The 21,827-nt window shown below is 40.1% G+C and overlaps 1 protein-coding gene across 2 annotated transcripts in view; it reads left to right on the forward strand.

The window, feature by feature from the left end:
- dhx57 (DEAH (Asp-Glu-Ala-Asp/His) box polypeptide 57) overlaps positions 1-21,827 on the forward strand; it is a 124,702-nt gene that overhangs the window by 91,328 nt on the left and 11,547 nt on the right. For both annotated transcript variants that reach the window (XM_060831702.1, XM_060831701.1), the window contains exons 14-21: positions 1,925-2,021; positions 4,792-4,965; positions 5,964-6,164; positions 9,676-9,952; positions 11,520-11,615; positions 16,999-17,082; positions 17,176-17,313; positions 19,393-19,467. In XM_060831702.1, the coding sequence (XP_060687685.1) occupies positions 1,925-2,021; positions 4,792-4,965; positions 5,964-6,164; positions 9,676-9,952; positions 11,520-11,615; positions 16,999-17,082; positions 17,176-17,313; positions 19,393-19,467 (1,142 nt within the window). The remainder of the gene's footprint in view (positions 1-1,924; positions 2,022-4,791; positions 4,966-5,963; positions 6,165-9,675; positions 9,953-11,519; positions 11,616-16,998; positions 17,083-17,175; positions 17,314-19,392; positions 19,468-21,827) is intronic.

The raw sequence follows: 21,827 nt of genomic DNA on the forward strand, positions 1-21,827 counted from the left end.
GGTGAGCTTGTCAATTGGATACATAATTGGTTTACCGAGAGGAGACAGAGTGGTAGCTTTTTGGACTGGAGGCCTGTCACCTGCAGTGTTCCACACGGATCAGTTCTGAGTCCTCTTTTGTTTGTCATTTATATAAATGATTCAACTGAGAATATAGAAGGCATGGTTAGTAAGTTTGTGGACAACAACAAAATTGGTGGCATTGTAAACGGTGAAGAAGGTTTTCTAAGATTACAAAGGAATCTTGATCAAATGGGTCAATGGACTGAAAAATGGCAGTTGGAGTTTAATCTGGATAAATGTGAGGTATTGTGTTTTGGTACACAAACAAAGGTAGGGTTTATACAGTTAATGATAGGGCCTTGGCTAGTGTTGTAGGGCAGAGGGACCTGGGGTGCAGGTACGTAATTCTTTGAATTTTGTGTCACATTGAGATAGGGGTGGTTAAAAGGCATTTGGCACATGCCTTCATTGCTCAGTCCTTTGAGTAGAGAGGTTGGGAAGTCAAGTTGAGGTTGTACAGGACATTGGTAAGGCCTCTGCTGGAATACTGTATCCAGTTCTGGTTACCCAGTTATAGGAAGGATATTATTCAGATGAAGAGGGTTCAGAAGAGATTTATCAGGATGTTGCTGGGTATGGAAGGTTTGAGTTATAAAGATAGGCTGGGATCTTTTGCACTGGAGTGTAGGAGGTTGTGAAGCGACGTAGTAGAAGTTTATAAAATAACAAGGGGTTGAGATAGAGTTAATGGTAGTTGTCTTTTCCCTCAGAAGGGCCCTTTCAAGACTCTGGGACACTCTTGTTTAAGGTGAGAGGAAAAGATTTTAAAAAAGACATGAGGGGCAAATTCTTTACACAAAGGGTAGTTTGAGTGTGGAATGAACTTCCTGAGGAAGTGGTGGGTGTAGGTACAATTACAATGTTGAAAGGACATTTGGATAAGCTAATGAATAGAAAGGTTTGGCCAGGTGCAGGCAGGTGGGAGTAATTTAGTTTGGGATTGTGTTCAGCATGGTCTGATTAGACCGAAGGGTCTCATTTCCATGCTCTATGACTCTGACTTGAAGTGGTATAATGAATTGCCTGTTTTCTTTTATTAAGGATGCTTAATTGCATGAACATTATTCCAATTTAGAAATATTCCCGCAGTTGCGATGGTAAAAGTGTGAGAATAACGTGAGTAATATTTTCATATATGGTGTGTTAGGTTTTATTGGTAGAAGGATTGAGTTTTGGAGCCATGATGTCATGTTGCAGCTGTACAAAGCTCTGGTGTGGCCACATTTGGAGTATTGCATACATTTCTGGTCACCGCATTATAGGGAGGATGTGGAAGCATCGGAAAGGGTGCAGAGGAGATTTACTGGATGTTGCCTGGTATGGAGGGAAGGTCATGAAGAAAGGCAGAGGGACTGTTTTTATTAGAGAGAAAAAGGTTTATGTGACTTAATAGAGACCTACAAGATGATCAGAGAATTAGATAGGATGGACAGTGAGAACCTTTTACCACACATAGTGCTGGCTAGCACGAGGGGACGTACCTTTAAATTGTGGGGTAATAGATATAGGACAGATGTCAGAGGTAGGTTCTTTACTCAGAGTAGTAAGGGCGTGAAAGCCCTGCCTGCAACAGTAGTAGACTCTCCAACTTTAAGGGCATTTAAATGGTCATTGGATAAACATATGGATGATAATGAAACAGTGTAGGTTAGATGTGCTTCAGATTGGTTGAAAATGTGTTGCTGGTTAAAGCACAGCAGGTTAGGCAGCATCTCAGGAATAGGGAATTCGACGTTTCGAGCATAAGCCCTTCATCAGGAATTGGTTGCACAGGTCGGTGCAACATCAAGGGCCGAAGGGCCTCTGTTATGTTCTATGTCTTTGTTGATAATTTAATTTTAATGTTATTTTATTTTAATAGGTGCTGTTTTAATATTTTTGCCTGGCCTGGCAGAAATCAAGTTACTATACGAACAACTTCAGTCTAACCCGTTTTTCAACAACAGGCGTGACAAAAGGTTTGTGATTTGAAGAAGTAAAGAGAGCTCATTATTTGGGACACTATTGAATGCTCTCCTTCAGTGATGTTGAATTCATGAAAAGGAATCCACAAGGATTCACTAAATTGAACCCAAGGATAAAGGGTTTTAATTATGAAAAAAGTTTAGAAAAACATGGGCTTTTTTTTAACTAAATATTTTGATAATTGGTAATTAATAATTGAGTTGGCAGGAGACCTAGGACTGTCATTGAAAGAAAAGATTAAATAAGATTTAGTTCAAGACTTAATGGTCACATGGCCAAACTGATTATCAAACTGAAAATCTGGCTATGGCGGGCAGTATGAGTAGAAGTGTCGCCTGGTCAGTTACGTTTGATGCAGAGTGGCACCCCTTAATTTATAGTCTAGGGACAGGTTTGTGACTTGTTCCAGGAGAAAACTAGCTATGGAAACGGTTGATAGAATGTACTTTGTCTGCCTAATCCACCACTATGTTTGGGAAAAGAAAAGATATCCATTAGACAGCCCAAAACAATGTTGAGTATATATTTGAAAAAAGAAAAATGAAGAGGGATGGGGTAAATGTACTAAGTGAGTGGGTTACTTAGCTTCCTCAACCAAATTTCTATGACCTGAAAGAATAAAATGACTATAAATGTTGAATTTCTTCTTTTAAAATGCCCCAACCTTGTAGTTTTTACTGTTTGTTTGCAAGTAGATTTTAACCATAGTGAAAATTTACATTGAGATGTGTCTTGTGTATGTTGCAATGAAAATTCCAAATGGCTGTCTTTCCTTAAATGGAAGGGAGTAAAAGGGAACAACAGGGACATTGCCTGAAGCTAATCTATAAATACAGGGTTCTAACAAGGTGGGAAATAGTTACCTTTCAAAAAGAACTAATGTGTCAAAAATGAATGGTTTGGTTTGAAAAGGATTAAGATTGTAGGCGAAGAAAAGATTGAGAGGGGTGACTAATTTGAGATGAAAGGTGCGTGATTTTATATAATAAACGCACTTACGCATTTTAATATCATTTTTAGAGTATGGATTTATTGGCAAATGGGTGGATTGCTTTTGTGTAGTATTTTAAAAATATGTAAGTAAGTCGGAGTCTTTCTGGAACTGTAACCTAACCCAGTATGTGTCAGAGATCGGGCAAGTCTAGAGTATTAATGGAAGATTGTTTTTACTGTGATGGTTTATGACAGGTGGGGTAAATTTGAAGGCCATTAACTTGTTTTTGTTTCAGGATAATCAAGGTTTGGTTTCACTTTCAAAAACGAGTGACTGAAATCTCCTCATCAGCTTTGGAGGAGACCTTACTTGAGTCAAAAACATATAGTGTTTATTTCTTAGAAAGGAATTCAGGAAACTTTAGGAAAAGCACAGTTAATTCAGTGTAAAAGTTTTGTTTGTTTTGAAGCAAGTTGAAAATCTTTAATTTTATTAAAAACTGAGAAGATCTAAATTTTCAATTTTGAGAATATTTATGTAATAAAACCTCACAGTTCACATGAAAAAGCTGGGAAGAATCAGTTAAATAAAGCTTAAAGATTTGATATAGTAGGAAAATGTCACTGGATTTGATCTTCTGTAACAAATAGCTTCTGAAAGTGGGAAGAAACTTTATTTTACTGTGTACTGTATTTTAAGATTTTTCAGAGCTGCGTTCTGTATTTATATAGCTTGGTTTTGTGATATAAATATCTGTTCTATTGTTAAAGAAAATCTGCAGCCTATGTTTCAGTGAATGATCATTTTAACTAAAATTAGAAAAATATAATGAAGCCATGTTTCATCCTGTGACCTATCCAGCTGTATGATTAGGTGGGGTCATTATAAGTTCCACAATTTTGAAACTTGGTATATTATTGACCAAAAGTTTGTGTCATTAATCTTGATTTCAATACTGAAATCTAAGGCAGGTAAAGAGCATGAAGGATGATAAATTTGGAATTTTGGTGAAGCACTAGCCATATTAATATTATAGAATGAAAGCAGAAGTCACATTCTAATGGTGAGAGAGAGAAATTACCAATTGAACCACAAGCCTTTTCCTGTATCCTGGTCAGCATTGTAAGATATTTGCTAGAGAACTGTAGACAGCTATGATTGGAGTATTCACATCTTAAATAGATATCTTAGATTCCCAAGAAAAAGCAAGGGTTAACCAAAATTATGGACAGCTGATCCTCTACATGATGAGTTTTTAATCCCCTCAGATTGTAATAAGTGGTTGATCCACAGAGCCCAAAAAGTCTCATAAAAAGAAAGCCAGAGCAGAATTATCAGGGTTCTAATACCTGGCTTCAGACCAGCAAATGTACCTTGCGGCACCAGGGACCCAGGTTCAGTTCCAGCCTCTGGTGACTCTGAGTGGAGTTTGCACATTCTCCCTGTGTCTGTTTCCTCCCACAGTCCAAAGATGTGCAGGTTAGGTGCATTAATCAGGGGTAAATGTAGAATAATGGGGAATGGGTTTAGGTGGCATACTCTTCGGAGGGTTGGTGTGGACCTGTTTGGCCGATGGGCCTGTTTCCACACTGTAGTGATTCTATGATTCTACAAATTCATGCGACTCCAGTATTTTGAGCAGAGAGAGTTTGGCACAGCGATATGTGATTTTTCTAAACAATTTTATTTGTGGGTATTTAATAAATTTAATTTAGTCTTATTATTTCTTTGTTCTTGTATTAATACAGAATATTTCAAATAACTTGACCATTTTCAAAGTATTACTGATACACATTTTTCAGTGAAATAAACTGACTATTCCCTTCCAGGTGTGTGATACATCCACTGCACTCTTCACTGTCCAGTGAGGAGCAACAAGCTGTCTTCTCACGTCCTCCTAAAGGCACTATCAAGATTATAATTTCCACCAACATTGCTGAAACATCAGTTACCATTGATGATGTTGTTTATGTTATTGATTCTGGGAAGATGAAAGAAAAGAGGTACAGAATAATATACATATCTTTTTAAGAATTTATATATATGTTCAGACCTTTTGGAGACAGTGAAGCATGGGTTAAGGTGTCATCTTTTAAACTCTTAGCAAAATTTTAATTCCTTATACACTACCACCTTGTGCTCAGGGTTATTATGATTGATTTGGATTGTTATTAATCCAGACCTAATAAACTTGTGGCTGTAGATTACACACTCATTGAGACATGGATTTTTAAGAATGCTGATGTTCTTTGTTTGTGATAAACTGAGTATGTATGTGAGTGCTTATGAATCTGTGGCAAAAGAACTAGAGAAGAATTGTGAAGACATCCCTTCATGCACATCCAGAAAAAATGGTGAAAATGAAAACTTTGCAGGGCTATGGAGAAAGAGCAGTGGTGTAGGACTAATTAAGTTGCTCTTTCAAAAACATAATAGTCCTAGTCAACTCTGGTGCTTTGGAAACATCATTGTTGATCACCAACAGTAATTGAGAATACTTTTAACACAAATAACTGGCCTGAGGGCTATCTGCACTGAACTGAAGTAGAAAGAAACCTTCAACAAAATTGTAGCATTTGGAGTAGTTTTAAATAATGGATGAAGAGAGGTAATGAGATCCCAAATGGTACAGACCATAGGGCAGAAAATAGTAAAAAGGTGGATATGAATACAGAAGTCCAGAGACTTAGACCCAGGAGAAAAAAGACACTTGGACATTGGAAATGATCCCATACTCAAGAAGACATATACACAGGTATGATGAACAAGGTCAGAAATTAAACAACACCAGGTTATAGTCCCAACAGGTTAATTTCAAATAAAACTGTTGGGCTATTACCTGGTATCGTTTGATTTTTGCCTTGCCCACCCCAGTGCAACAATGGCATGTCCAAATCATGTATGATGGAAGCATGAATAGCCAGAATGCTGTATCATTAGGGAACGGTGATATAGCGCAACATGAGTCTTATTTGACTTCTCATATTCTTGTTCACTGCAGGTATGACCCATGCAAGGGAATGGAGAGCCTCGAGGACACCTGGGTGTCAAGGGCTAATGCCCAGCAGAGGATGGGCCGAGCTGGCCGTGTAGCCTCAGGGGTCTGTTTCCATCTGTTTACCAGTCACTGGTACCGTAACCAACTACAGGAGCAGCAGTTGCCAGAGATCAAAAGGGTGCCACTGGAACAGCTTTGTCTAAGGTGGAGACCGTTTTGATATAGTCCTATAAGTTACATATTCACTAAAATGTGAAGAAAATCATGTCAATTCCAAATTAACAAGTTGTAGCTGTGTAAAATGTAAAACTATAATTTGCATTTTTGTTGCATCTTTTGTGACCTTGGGGAACTAACACATTATGTGTGGAAATATTTTTGAAGTTTGTAATTCAGGAATGTGGAGCCAGTTTGCGTACAGGTAGATCCCTTAAACATTGTTGTAATGACTGGACTACTTGTTTTTAATACTAATGTTCGGGGGATGAATGTTGAACATGCAAATCTCACTGCTTCATTTTAAAATACTACCAAGGGATCTTTGATGCCTCTGTTTAATGTCTCAGGTGAAATGTAGATTCCTTGTTCTGGAGTGTTCATCTTTTATTTTTGTGCTCCAGTCCCTAGAGTTGAATTTTAACCACAATGTTTTTACTCGGAGTGCTGATTCATTTTAAAACCTTTCATATGAACAGATACATAGCAAACAAACATACAAAATAAGAGCAAAAGTAGACGTATTGGCCTCTCGGGTTTGGTCCACCATTCAGTAAGACCATGGCTGACCTACGTGTTTCAAATTCCATATTCTCATCTATCCCCAATAACCTTTAAATTTGGAATAAACAATTTTGCCTTAAAAATACATCATGACCTCACCTCCACCATTCCAAAGTTGCTCAAACCTCTAAGAGAAAAAAAAATCTCCTTATCTCTGACCCAACAGCGACCCCTAATTTAAAAATAGTGCTTTATCTTTCTGGACTGACCAAAGACAGGAAAGTTCTTTCTACATCCACTTTATCCAGACACTCAGGATCTTATGCACATCAATCAAATCACCCTGGATTCTTCTAAACTCCAGTAGAAATGAGTTAAGTCTGACCAATCTATCCTCAGAGCAACCTACTCATGCCATGTATCGGTCTAGTAAACTGCTTCCAATGCATTTCCATCCTTCCTTAAATTTAGGAGGCCTGAATTATATGCAGTGTTAAGGACGTGTTTTCACCAGTGTTCTCCATAACTAAAGCATGACATCCTTTTATGTTCAGCTGGTCTTGTTGTAAAGGGTAGCACCCCATTCACCACCTTACTTATGTGCTGTATCTGCATGCTATATTCTTGTTATTCACGCACTAGAATATCTAAATCCTTCTGAATCACAAAATTATGCAGCCATTCTCCATTTAAACAATACTCTGTTTGTCTTTCGTTTCTTTATGTGGAAGTGAACAACTTCATATTTTCCCACATTAGACTCCAACCACCAGATTTTTGCCCACTCAATACATCCATCTATGTCTCTGCAACTTAATGTCGTCTTCACAACATGTTTTCCTACCTATCTTTGTGTCATTTGCAAATTTAGCTACCCTGTCTTTGCTCCCCTCATCTCAGGTATTCATTTTAATTGTAAAAATTCGAATCCCCCTGTGGGACTTTTGTTTATCAATTATGCAGTCAGATTTTTGCATGCTTTCTTTTTTTTTCTGCCAGCCAACCAGAGCTCTAACCAAACCTATGTTATTCACCATACTAGAGCTTTTATTTTCCATTAGGACCCTGACCTCAAGTTCACATGGACATCTTCCAGCCTGACCTTAAGTTCACCTAGACCATCTTGGATACCTCCCTCCCCTTCCGAGACCTCTCCATTTCCATTTCTGATGTCTGACTCAACACAGACATCTACTTCAAATCCACTGACGCCCACAGCTACCTGGACCATATCTCCTCCCAACCTGCCTCCTGTAAAAATGCTATCCCTTATTCCCAAATCCTCAGCCTCTGCCACATCTGGAGGACCAATTCCATTCCAGAACACCCCAAATGGCCTCTCTTTCCACTCCCAAGTGGTCAACGATGCCCTCCAGCACATCCCCTCTACTTGCTGCACCTCTGCCCTTGATCCCCACTCCTCCAATTGCAACAAGGACAGAACCCCTCTAGGTCCTCACCTTCCACCCACCAACCTTCAGATACATCACATTATCCTCCACCATTTCCGCCACGTACAAACAGGCCCCACCACCAGGGATACATTTCCCTCCTAACCAGCACCCCCACCATCACCACCTGTGGAGACCATTCCTTCTGCAGCTCCCTTGATAGGTCCATGCCCCTTATCAACCTACCCTCCGCTACTGGCACCTTCCCCTGCGCCCAAACCCCCCCCCCCCAATTCCATCCAAGTCCCCAAGGATCCTTCCACATCAAACAGAGATTTGCCTGTGCTTCCACACATGCCCTCTATTGTGTCCATTGCTCTCGATGTGGTCTCTTCTGCACTGGGGAGACAGGGTGCCAACTTGCGGAACGTTTCAGAGAACATTTCTGGGACACCCACACCAAACAACCCCACCATCCTGTGGCCGAGCACTTTAACTCCCCCTCCAACTCCACCAAGGAGATGCAAGTCCTGGACCTCCTCCCCCACCAAACTCTAGCCGTCTGACAACTGGAAGAAAGATACCTCCTCTTCCGCTTTGGAAAGCCCCAACCACACTGGATTAATGTTGATTTCACTAGTTTCCTCATTTCCCCTGCCCCCACCTTATCCCAGATTCATCCTTCCAACTCAGTACCGCCCTCTTGAACTGTCCTATCTGTTCTCCTTCCTTCCCATCTATCCATTCCATTCTCTTCTCCGACCTATCACTTTCACCCCCACCTTCATCTATCTATCCCATTCTTAGCTACCTTCCCCTCCAGCCCCACACCCCTCCCGTTCATCTCTCAGCCCCCTTGGGCTATCTCCTCATTCCTGATGCAGAACTTATACTCGAAACGTCAACTCTCCTGCTACTCAGATGCTGCCTGACCGGCTGTGCTTTTCCAGCACCACACTTTTTGACTTTTATTTTCCACACTAACCTTTGATATAGCACTGTATCAATGCCTTTTACAAATTCAAGTACAGTTATGTGTACAGGCCCTTGTTTATATACAGTATATTTTACTTAACTTAAACAAAATAATTAACCTATTTTTCTAATCAACTTGTTCAGAGATGTTATTACACATCTCTGGAGTAGGTGGGACTTGAACCTCGGCCTCCTGGTAAGGTATTTGGTAAGAATTGTCACTGCGCCACACTGAATCCTTCCAAAAAGTTGGTGCAACTAATGTTTAGCCTTAAAGCGCTGATGGTGCAGCGTTTCGTCAGTATTGCATTAGAGTCTGGCAGAGGTACACAAAATGGAGAAAAGGCTGAAGGTAAATGATAATGGCTAACTTGCTTTAAAAAACTGCAACAGAATAATTTATGTATTCATTTTCCTTTTGATTTGTATTGCTAGTATTCAGTATTTAACAAATTCTTGCTGCTATGTACTAAAACTTAAGGAATTTCTTTCCCACAGGATGATATTATGATTTATGACTGCAGGCGTTTTAACTAGCTTTGCAGGTGATGCTCTGGATAATATTACATATTGATTGTGGAGAATGAAAGAAGAATTTCAGCGTTTTAATTCTTTTTTTCTTTGTTTAGGATCAAAGTTCTGGACATTTTTGCAGATCATGACTTAGAGTCTGTTCTTTCTCGTCTGGTCGAACTGCCCATGGAAGAAGGGTTGAAAGCAGCTAAGAATCGACTGCAGGATCTTGGGGCCCTCACACCAGATGAAAAGCTTACTCCCTTGGGGTATCACTTGGCCTTTTTACCAGTGGATGTCCGCATTGGAAAACTAATGTTATTTGGTGCCATTTTCCGTTGCCTTGATCCTGCACTTACCATTGCAGCCAGCTTAGCCTTTAAATCCCCCTTTGTAAGTAAAATTAATCCTTCAGATTGAAGCCAACACAAAAAAAGTACAGTTAAGCAATAACTTCTATTGAAACAGTTTGATATATAGTTGTACTTTATAGTTTAAGGTATCAGTTCTACTTGATCCTGTCTACGTATTGTAAAGTAACTGATTCACCTTGTAAAATGGATAAACTCCTTTTTTTGTGAAAACAAGAATGTAGTGCTTTGTAATACCTCAGGATACCTAGACTTTTACAGCCAACTTAAGTACTTTTGAACTGTAGTCACCTGAAGTACTATAGGCAGTTGGCAGCCAATTTATTCACAGCAAGATCACACAAACAATAATCTGATAACAGCCATATTATCAATTATTTTAGTCAAAGATTAAATATTCTCTTTTATGTGGATCTTGAACATACAACCACCTGACAGAGAGATAATTATGTTACCATTGCACATAGGTTGATACCTGAGACAAAAATAGAAATTACTGGAAAAGCTCAGCAGGTCTGTCAGCATCTGTCAGGTTTGTGGGCAGCACGGTGGCACAGTGGCTAGCACTGCTGTGTCTCAGCGCCTGAGACCCGGGTTCAATTCCCGACTCAGGCGACTGACTGTGTGGAGTTTGCACGTTCTCCCCATGTCTGCGTGGGTTTCCTCTGGGTGCTCCGGTTTCCTCCCACAGTCACAAAGATGTGCGGGTCAGGTAAATCGGCCATGCTAAATTGCCCGTAGTGTTAGGTAAGAGGTAAATGTAGGGGTATGGGTGGGTTGCGCTTCGGCGGGTCGGTGTGGACTTGTTGAGCCGAAGGGCCTGTTTCCACACTGTAAGTAATCTAATCATCTATGGAGAGAAATCAGAGTTAACATTTCGGGTTGAGTGACCCTTCCTTCCTCAGAATAACCCAAAACGTTAATTCTAATTTCTCTCCATAGATGCTGCCAGTCCTGCTGAGCTTTTCCAGCAGTTTATTTCTTGGTCTCTGGTTTACAGCATCTGCAGTTCTTTTGGTTTTTATCTAGGCTGATACCTAATTGGAACAGACAGACACAATTTGTACAAAGAGATGTGAAAATGAGAACATGTAGATATAACTCAGAATTGTTTTCACGATTTTTAGTTTTCCTATGGGCAGCACAGTGGTTAACACTGCTGCCTCACAGCGCCAGAGACCCGGGTTCAATTCCCACCTCAGGCAAATGTCTTTGTGGAGTTTGCACATTCTCCCTGTGTCTGTGTGGGTTTCCTCCAGGTGCTCCGGTTTCCTCCCACAGTCCAAAAATGTGCAGGTTTGGTGAATTGGCCATGCTTAAATTGCCTGTAGAGTTAGGTGAAGGGGTGAATGGGTCTGGGTGGGTTGCTCTTCGGAGGGTCAGTGTGGACTTGTTGGGCCGAAGGGCCTGTTTCCACACTGTAAATAAGTAATCTAATCTAATATGTAATCTAATCTTTTGCAGTAAGTGAGGTGTCAAACCTCAAACAAAATTAGGAGAATAAAACAATGATATTTGCAGATTTTAAGAGGTTTAATGAAAAACTGTTAATCGATGCTTCTAAATAGAATGGTCTGTACCATTGAAAGGTTTCTCCGTGGGATAAGAAGGAAGAAGCCAGAGTAAAGAAGTTGGAATTTGCTGTGGCACATAGTGACTTCCTTGCTTTTCTCCAGGCCTACAAGGTAAAACTGCAGCCTGTACCTCACTGCTGTTGTATTGTTTCTGCATTGCAAAGACAGTTTTTATTTGTAAATCTGTGAGTATATTTATCAGGGTGAAGAATAAAGAGCATAGATTTGAAGGCCGCTGAAAACCATTGAGTTTTTTTCTTTTGTGTTTGCTGTGCTCTCTCTGGTACATCTAAACCATTCAGCTGGGCAGCCTGTGATAACTGGCCATAGGCTTTCTCTCTCCATATGACTAAGAATTTGGTCTTTTGTTCACCATGTCTCACTTACTGTCAGAAGAGAACTATATGCATGCTTGTAAGGGAACATTTGCAGAGCCGTGAGGAAAGAAATGGATAGTGAGAATAATTGGTTTTTCTATAGTGCTGATGCAGAAATGATTGACTGAATGAAATCTTCTGAATGGTTTGACGATGAAAGGATGGAGACTGGAATTGCCAGTCCAAAAAAATCAATGTAGTTATGGGAGAAATGGATGTTGTGTGTTGATTGATTTGGGAGGAGGTTCATGGAAAGCTGAAAGACCAGCACTGGCCTGTTGGGCAAATGATTTTGTATGCTACATTCTGTTTAATGTCATTCTCATGCAGGTTGTCTGCATTCAAGACTTGTAAACAGTGTCTCAGTTTCCTAGGGATGTAATGTAAACAAGTCAGGGGCTGAGTTGTTGCTATGAACGTTGACAATCAACTTTAACAAGTTCTGTGCTGTTAATTTGACTTTCTCCCTAGAATATTTCCAATCCTTTGTCACTCACCCCATCTCATTCGTGCTTTGTGTGTAATCCTGTTGATTTACAATAGCATCCTTTTTGTACATTTTTCTGAATGTAGTTGCATGTGCTCCAAGGTATAATTCTAACAAATCCCATTTTATTTTGGAATGCATGATTCAAATATTTCTGCAGCTGTAGTGCAGTAAAGTTCAGCTAATTTTACAGCTGCTTTTTGAAGCTTTTGAGGCAGATGGATAATATATTAAGTTGATTCAGTAATGTATATGAAGAACTGAACCTCTAAAATATTAAAATGATTTGTTTTTTTAGCAACAGTGAATTACTCAAAAGTAATTTTGTTTACGCTTCTATGCGATGTGGTTTTGCTAGCTAAGCAAGTCTTTTGATTCAGCAATTGTCCTTAAGAAGGTGGCTTTATTTCTGATAGCTTTTCAAACAATGCTCGGATCATTGCAGAGGTCCAATGATGGCACCTCAAGGATCCTGACAGATTTGTGACTCTGAGGACTTGCTCATTGGGCACTCTTGCTGCACAAATTCTTGTTACATCATCATCTTGGTCAACTTTTAAATCTTCCATAACTTTTCAATGTCAAAACTAAACAGTCTTTCATTCACAACCTCTTGGAGCTGCCAGATCTTCCCCGCACTCCTCATGAAGATCTAGACCCCCTTGCAGGGCCTCTCGGTCTCTGGATCGGTCAAAAGAATCACTAGGAGTATGGTCTGTTTAAAGCAAGGTTACCAGTTTAATAAATTAAGGCAGCTTGATGCAAATTTGTCCAGCAACACGGAGGTTAAAAGCTTTTGTGTTCCGTGGAAAAGTGGCGCAATTACATTCGAAAGTTACGCATTATATAATTTTTAAGAGCGAGTACAGCCTTAATTACGAGAAAAGACCAATCACATATAATAAGGTGACATGATTTATGGCAGGTTAATCCAATGATATTCCCCGGGAAAAGATTCTTAATTTACATAGAGCACCAACCCATCCCAGTTCAAGATTAGTTCAAATACCAAATCATTGTCTTATGATTCATATTATGAAAAATCCATTGCTCTCTCTTATCTCTAAATACAACCAACTTAACAAAGCATCAGTTCAAGTTCAGTGTCAAATCATTACTTGCAGCCATTTTGTTGTGTTGTTTTAAATTGAAAAGCCATTTTGTGGTTAATAATAAATCTACAGATACTTGTTGGTTCTGACAACAGCCTAAATTCAAATTTTAGATCTTCACTCACAGTGAACCACCCTGGCTTGTTCTTTCTCTTGAATAATAATTAGGACTCTGTGTTTTAAGGAAACTCCTTCATATAGTCAAAATAATAGAAGCAGTATTAATAACGTTTTCTTGACAGTGGAGCAAGTGTGCTGATTGTTACTGAATCTGTTTCGATACATGCACTTGCCCCTGAACTTCCACGTAAAACTCAAAAGAATCGGAATTCTCCCACATTTACTGTGAAGAAGGATGTAAATGCTAGAGAACTTAGGGAAATAAATAGGAATATATTTAAAATAGTCCATATTATAGAAGAGGAGGTTCGGGCATCTTAAAATGCATAAAAATGGATAATTCCCTGGAACTGTTCAGGTATATCCTAGAATTTTGTGGGAAGCCAGATAAGTAATTGCTGGGCCCTTAGCTGAGATATTTGTATCATCAATGGCCATGGATGATGTGCCAGAAGGCTAGAGGTTGGCTAGCATGGTGCCATTATTGAAGAAAGGCTGTAAGGAAAAGCCAGGGAGCTATAGACCGGAGAGCCTGACATCAGTGCTTGGTAAGTTGTTGGAAGAGCTTCTGAGGGACAGGATTTCCATGCATTTGATAAGGCAAGGATTAATTAGGGATAGTCAACATGGCTTTGTGTGTGAGAAATCGTGTCTCACTGACGAGTTTTTTGAAGAGGTGACAAAGAAGATTGATGAAGGCAGAATGGTGGACATTGTCTATATGGACTGACACAAGGCATTTGATGAGGTTCCACATGGTAGACTGGTTAACAGGGTAGATCACATGGAATCCAGGGGCATCTAGCCAACTGGATACAAAATTCACTTCAAGGTAGGAGACAGAGGGTGCTGATAGAGGCTTACTTTCCAAACTAGCAGTCTGTCACCAGCAGTGTGCTGCAAAGTTCGAAGCTGGGTCCACTGCTTTTCTTCATTTATATAAATAATTTGGCTAGGAATATAGGAGGAGTGGTTAGTAAGTTTGCAGATGACACCAGAAATTGGTGGTTTTGGAAAGTGACGAAGGTTGTCTCCGAGTACAGTGGGACCTTGATCAGAGGAATGGCAGATGGAGTTGAATTTAGATAAATGTGAGGTGTTGCATTCTGGTAAGGCAAACCAGGGCAAGACTTATACAGTTAATGATATGGCCCTGGGAAGGGCTGCTGAACAAAGGAATTAGAGATGCAGGTTCATAGTTCCTTGAAAGTGGAGTTGCAGTTAGCCATAATAGTGAAGATGATGTTGGGCACGCTTGCCTTCATTAGTCAGATCATTGACAAAAGGAGTTGGGAAGTCATGTTGCAATTGTACAGGACTTTGGTGAGTCAACTTTTAGAATACTCCATTCAATTCTGGTCTCCCTGCTATAAAAGGACGTTGTTAAATTTAAAGGTTTCAGAAAAGATTTACAAGATGTTGCTGGGATTAGAAGATTTGAGCTACAGAGAGATGCTGAATGGGCTGAGGTGTTTTTCCCTGGAGCGTCAGATGCTGAGTGGTAACCTTAGAGGTTTATAAAATCATGAAGAGCAAGGATAGGATGAATAGCCAAGGTGTTTTTTCCCAGGATAGGGCAGTCCAAAACTAGAGGGCACTAATTTAAGTTGACTGGAAAGATTTAAAAGGTAACCTAAGGAGCAACTTTCTCACTGAGAAGTTGATGCATGTATGGAATGAACTGCTAAAGGAAGTGGTAGATGCTAGTAAAATTACAGCATTTAAAAGACATCTGGATGGTACATGAACAGAAAAGATGTAGAGGGAAATGGGTCAGCTGTTGGCAAATGGGACTCGGTCACTTTAGGTTATCTGGTAGGTATGTATGAATTGGACTGAAGGGTCTGTTTTCTGTTTTATCTCAGTGAAATTGAGTTCACACTCTGTCTCTGTCTCTGCTTTGGGATGCCAGTGATCTCCTATGTTCAATGTTGACTTTATTTATTTTGTGCTGACTGCCATTGTAATGTAAAACATTGATGTATTTGATACAGACAGTTTCCTGCATAGTAAGCCCTATCCAATCAAGTTTGTGAACTAAGTGGGAACCAGTGGGCTGTTGGTGCTGTCATAAATGGTTTTAGTCAGTAATTTCTAGAATTTGTACCCAGCAATGGTGAAACAAGATTGGTATGTGATTTAGAGGAAAGAATGAAAATTATGGTCTTAAAGAGTTATTGACAGGACAGATGGAGGCCATGCTGGCTCTCCTGCAAGTAATTCCTTGTTCAATTCCCATAACCTTGCAGATTTATATCCTTCGAGTAAACATCCAATTTTCTTTTGAAATCACTAACCGTTTCCCTATTCACCGTTTATATGGGCAGTGTTTCAGTTTAATACCACTTACTTGGTAAAAAGTTTATTTTTCTCACATCCTTCTGCAGCTCTGGCCCAAAATCTTAAATCTGCCCCTTAGCCCTTGTACTGTAAGCCAGTGGGAATACTTTTTCCTTGTCTACCTTATCCAAACCTGTCATGATCTTCTACGCTTCTATCAAATGTCCCCTTTAATCCCCCAGCTCCAGGGAGAATGGTTCTAACTCAGCCTTGTAACCAAGCACACTCATCCATGGAACCATTCTGAGAAATCTTTTCTGCAGCTTTTCAAACACCCTCACATCCTTCCTAAAATGTGACCAAAACTGGATGCAGCCCTCTAGTTAGGGTTCAACCAGAGCTTCAACTTTAACTTTCCTGTTGATGTAACCCTGATTTTGTTTCTGATACCCATTCCAATAGTGAAAGTTTGCAGTATATTGAGTGAGTTGCTGCTATACATCTTGCAAAATGCAAATACAACAATCCTAATGTGCTTATGGCAGTGTTTTGTCCAGTGGCAGATATGCCAAACAAATGGATGTTATGAGCTGCTTGGTTGAGAGCACGTCTCAGAATTGTTACAGCTGTCTAATGCCATTTCCTCCACCTTGTCCCCGTAATCCCTCGCATGTTTCCTTTTCAGGTAACAATCTATTTCTCATTTGAATGCCATCACTGAACTTACTGCCACCCTGCCTGCTGGCAGTGCATTCTGGATCCAAGCTTTCTGCTGTGTGAAAATCCTTTTCCTAACATCACCGTCACTTTTTAGCTAATTACCTTAAATCTCTGTTTCTGCTTCTTGATCTTTTCATGACCGAAAGATTATAGTGATAGATGCACCAGGATTTGAGCCTCCAAACTCTGTCCTGCTCCTGTTGTTAATGTAGTTGGTTCAAGTCAGTCTCTCGTGACCCCCAGGATGCTGATGGTGGGGTTTTGGCAATGACAATACAATGTCCAGCTGGTCACTGTTCTTTTCCATGTTGGAGGTGATTATTACCCGTTGAAAATGTTGTCTGTATAATTTCATTTAAGAGGTATAAATGTTATTCTAATTCAAATTATCCGTCTAGGGATGGAGTGTTGCCCTAAAGGTCAGCTCACAAGCAGGATACAAGTACTGCCGAGAAAACTTCTTATCTGGAAGAATACTACAGGTAGGTGCCTCCTAGCTGTTCTAACATTACAAATTCACTGAATGCATCAAATCGTAGTGATTTTTTTTAAAATTGTGTTTCTACACATTGTAGGAGATTTCGAGCATGAAGAGACAATTTGCCGAGCTGCTATCTGATATTGGTTTTGTGAAGGAAGGACTAAGAGCCAGATACATTGAAAAGATGTCATCACGAGGAGGGGATGGAATTATTGAGGCCACTGGCCAAGAGGTGAAAGAGATGCAGTTTCTTTTACATGCTTTTTTGATTACTGGCATAATGCAAATTGTGATATGATGCATAACTTTAACATTTGAAGTAGGCCATTCAGAGATGATAGCTGCAAATGTGTTGCTGGTCAAAGCACAGCAGGTTAGGCAGCATCTCAGGAATAGAGAATTCGACGTTTCGAGCATAAGCCCTTCATCAGGAATAAGAGAGAGAGCCAAGCAGGCTAATTCAGAGATGATATCAGAAAGTACTTTACACAAGAGGTGGTGAATATCTGCAGCTTTGTCCGTTGGAAAAGCTGTAGAGGTTAGATCAATTGAAAATACCCCAACTGAAATTGATTAGTATTTTATTGGGAAGGGAGATCAAGCCACCTGGAACAAAGACTGTTTAAATGGAATGAGTCGAAGTGAATGATGAAATAGTGTAAGAAAATTGAAGGACCCACTGTTGCTCCAGTTGTCCTATCTGGTAAATGACTGGCTGCTTGTTGCTTTATAACGCATGTCTTGAAAAGACACTTCTTTGGTATTACTAACTTGAAATTCCTTTGCAGACGTTAATGTGGAAGATGATAAGGAAATTGAGCTCTGTGAATTATTGAGTTAAGAGAGCATATGCTACCAAGTGTAAATTGGCATTGTCCATATCAATCTGCACAAAATCAGATTGGGAGAATGTGTGGCTATGCCCACTCATGCACCCACCTGCTCTTTTGTGCGCTGTTATGTTGTATCACTCACTGTCTTGTGCTCTCTCTCACCTGTGCTCTTTCTCGCCCATGCTCTCTCTGTGCTGAACTAAACTAATCCATGTAGTCAATGTCCCTTTATTCCCTGTCAGTTCATGTGTCTGTCAAAAGCCTCTGAAATGTTGCTAACATATATGTCTCTACCGCTTCTGACAGCATATTCCACTCAGAAGAACACCCCTCATACTACCCTCTGTCCTCTATGACCAAGCCAATTCTATATTTAACTTTGGATAACGATGGATCCCATGCAACTTAATCTTCTTCACCATCTAACCCATAATCATTTCTATCTAGAAGTACAAGGGCAGCAGATAAATAGGAATGCTATCACCTGCAAGTGACTCTGCAAGTCTCTCACATCTTGTCTGAAAATTCATTGCTTTTCTTTAAAGGTTGCTGGGTCAAAATCCTGTAATTTCCTCCATCCATAACAGCATTGCGGTCTACCTACAACACATGAACTGCAGTGGTTTAAAAAGGCAGTCCATCACCACCTTCTCAAAGGCAACTAAGGGATGGGCAATAAATGCTGGACTGCCAGCAACACCCACATCCAATGGATGGTTTAAAAAAAAAGATCCAGCTGCTGTTGTCATCCCTTCCCACCTTCCTGCTCATGATTTAGTAGATGACAAGCTGGTTTGCAGCACTGCAGAGGAAGTTCACAAGCACATTCTACATTTCACTCCAGGACTGTAACAATGGGCCCTAGATAAGAAATGATAATGGATGGGAAAAGATTAACTGAAGCAGGAGGCTGGAAGAACACAGCAAGCCAGGCAACATCAGTTGATGGAGAAGTCAATGTTTCAGGTTTAACCCTGCTTCAGGACAGGGTCTGCGGGAGGCAGAGAACGTCTTCAAAGTGGGCATTCTTTGAAGAGACTTCACAAACTCAGTTAGAAACAAGAAAACTGCAGATGCTGGAATCCAATGTAGACAAGCAAGAGGCTGGGAGCTGCTTGTCTACTCTGGATTGCAGCATCTACAATTTTTTTTTGTCTCAAAAAGATAAACTTAATCCTACTGAATGCTTCCAGCTGAGTTCTGCTTGAAATAGTTGTCCCATATTGAGCAGGCTCACCCAGTAAAAGTCATGTGGCCCAGATACTGAGAGTGGTATCTGAGAAACCAAACGAAAACAACAATTGTCATGGTGGTAGCAAAGAGATAAGAGGAAAGAAATGGAAAGATTTGTACTGTTTTCCAGTGCACGGGATGACTAATTATAGACTATAAATTGGATTTTAATGATTAAAGTAAATGAATTTTTTTTTGAAGCTCCTAACTGTTTTTGTTTGTGATTTTGTCCTTTTTTATTTTAGGCAAACTCCAATGCAGAAAACATGAAGTTAATTTCAGCAATGTTGTGTGCTGCCCTCTACCCAAATGTTGTCCAGGTCAGTTCAAAACTCTTTGAATTTCACTTGTGCTTTGACTCTGACCTAATTAGATAACATTGATTTTTTTTTCAGGTGTGAGATATTATGGGTTGGTAAAAAGAGCTCAGCTTTATTCACTCATGGCACCTGGGTGTCTTCTGTTTAAAAGGATGGTAACACTTCAACTACCCACTTTTCAGAATGTTTTTAAAAATCTGTGTTGAGAAAAGCTGCTGTACCCTCTGATTTCTAAATCCACAAGATAGGCCTAAGCAGAGAAATCCTTGCAGGAGGTAATGAATAATGAGTGGGATATCATGTGTACAAGAATTTTTGAAAAATCAGTAGTCGTTACTAATTTTATTTGAATAATATGAAGAATGGAAGTTAACAAGAATCAAAACTTGACTTGAGAGTCATAAACAGAAATGGCTGGAAAAGCTCAGCAGGCATGGCAGCATCTGAGGAGAGAAATCAGAAGCTTGAGAGTGGTGTTCCTTAACGATATTTGTAAAGGTGAGCTCTAGGGACTGTAGAGGAGCAGAGGCTGGGAGTTCAAGTAAACATTATTAAAACATTATTATTGTATTATTGAAAGTATCCAGTGAAAAACAATGAAAAATGTTGGCTGTTATTTTAAGAATAAAAGAAACCAAAGGACCATTTGGTTGTACAGATTATTGGTTAAACCCCATCTGGAGAACTGCATTACGCTGTGGATTCTGCACCTTGGGAATGATGTAGAGAAGATTCACCAGAATAATACCAGTGTTATACCGTTAAATTATGCGGATAGTTTAAACCTGGGTTGTATTATTTTGAATTTAGGAGATTGAGATGTTTGAAATTATAAAAGATTTGATTGCCGACACTATTACCTTGGGATGAGCCAAGCAAGAGCAAGGGACATAACCTTAAACTTTGAGCCAGGCTGTTCAGAGTTCACGTGTGGACTTAGAGCTTCCATAGAGTGTGCAGGAAATCTGAAACAGCTGCTAAGATTACATCAGCTGAAATTTTCAGAGTTAAGATTGATAGATTTTTAAAGGTAACAATATTAAGTAAAGATTGCTGATCCAAGGAAAAGTTTTAGAGACCAGTCAGCGCCAGTGATACTGAATTATGGGATAGTTTGATTAACTAAATCCCTTACTTCAATTGTTACGTGTAGGAATTTGACAATTGTTGTTGGGTAATGATATTGAGATATGAAGTACAATTGGGTAAATGCATTTGAGGTACAGATCAACCATTGAGATGAATGGAGCACATGGCCTTTCATTGGAATCTCTCAACTTGCAGTGCGTACAAAACTCTGCAGAGGTTAGGTGCCTGAAACATACAATCAAACCGTCAGTTGTACAGGAACTGACCAGAACACACGTTGACACATAGAAATGTAAAATTTGGTTTCTCTTCCACTTCATTGCAAACTGTTAATCTGAAATGGTAACTTGTCAATCCTCTCCCTTTGTTGTAATTTATAGCTACTTGCTTCTACTTCATGTCAACCTTCACAAAAACTATCTTCTCTTGTCAAGTTTGATGAGAAGTTTGTGTGACCTCCAAACCCCTGCTGTTCTATAGTTGATCTCTGGGAGGTGTGTAATACACGCTGACAATGACTGGTTTTATTTTTACCACTCCCTGAAGGAAAAGTGTCTGTCCTGTGTTCTGCAGTACTTCATAATTGGAAGGACAAAATTGCCATGTAACAAATTGCAAATGCAGATATCTATCCTATAGCCTGATGGTTACATGTTGTGTTTAATTGTTTATTTGGTTAGCTGATCTGTATTGGTGTTTGTTTCATGTGAGCTTACTTCATTTCAACACTAGATTTTGTCACCATATCTCCCCTCCTGTGATACACCACCATCTCCTCACTCCCCACCACTAATTCTGTGCTGGCTCACCTCTCCCTTTACCTATGCTCCCACTCCCCTAACTCCCACATGCTCAATCCCCTACCCTGCACTCACCCTCCCTGACCCCACATTCTCTCTAACCCCACACATGCTTCCTTCTCCTGCACACTCTTCCCCCACCCAGCTCGATCCTCTCTCCACACTCTCTCTTGCATTTGCCTTATTCTCCACTCCAAAACGCAACCTCCCCTCCCTTCTATCTCTCCGTTTTCCTTACCCCAGCATCTCTTCCCCCCCCTCCCCGGCTCTCTTTCTGTCTCTCTCTCACCCATTCCCCTCTCTCTCCCTCACTGACACTCTCTCCCTCTGCTTTTGATCGCTTGCTCTCTCGCGCTCTCTGTCCTTTTACCCCCCTCGCCCCATTTACACGCATTCACGCTCTGTCCTTCTTCCCCACTCATTGTATCCCTCCCACCCTTGTCCCATTTGTTATCTGGTATCCGATAGCAT

Source organism: Hemiscyllium ocellatum, chromosome 10, assembly GCF_020745735.1.
Source record: "Hemiscyllium ocellatum isolate sHemOce1 chromosome 10, sHemOce1.pat.X.cur, whole genome shotgun sequence".
NCBI classification, from domain to species: Eukaryota; Metazoa; Chordata; class Chondrichthyes; order Orectolobiformes; family Hemiscylliidae; genus Hemiscyllium; species Hemiscyllium ocellatum.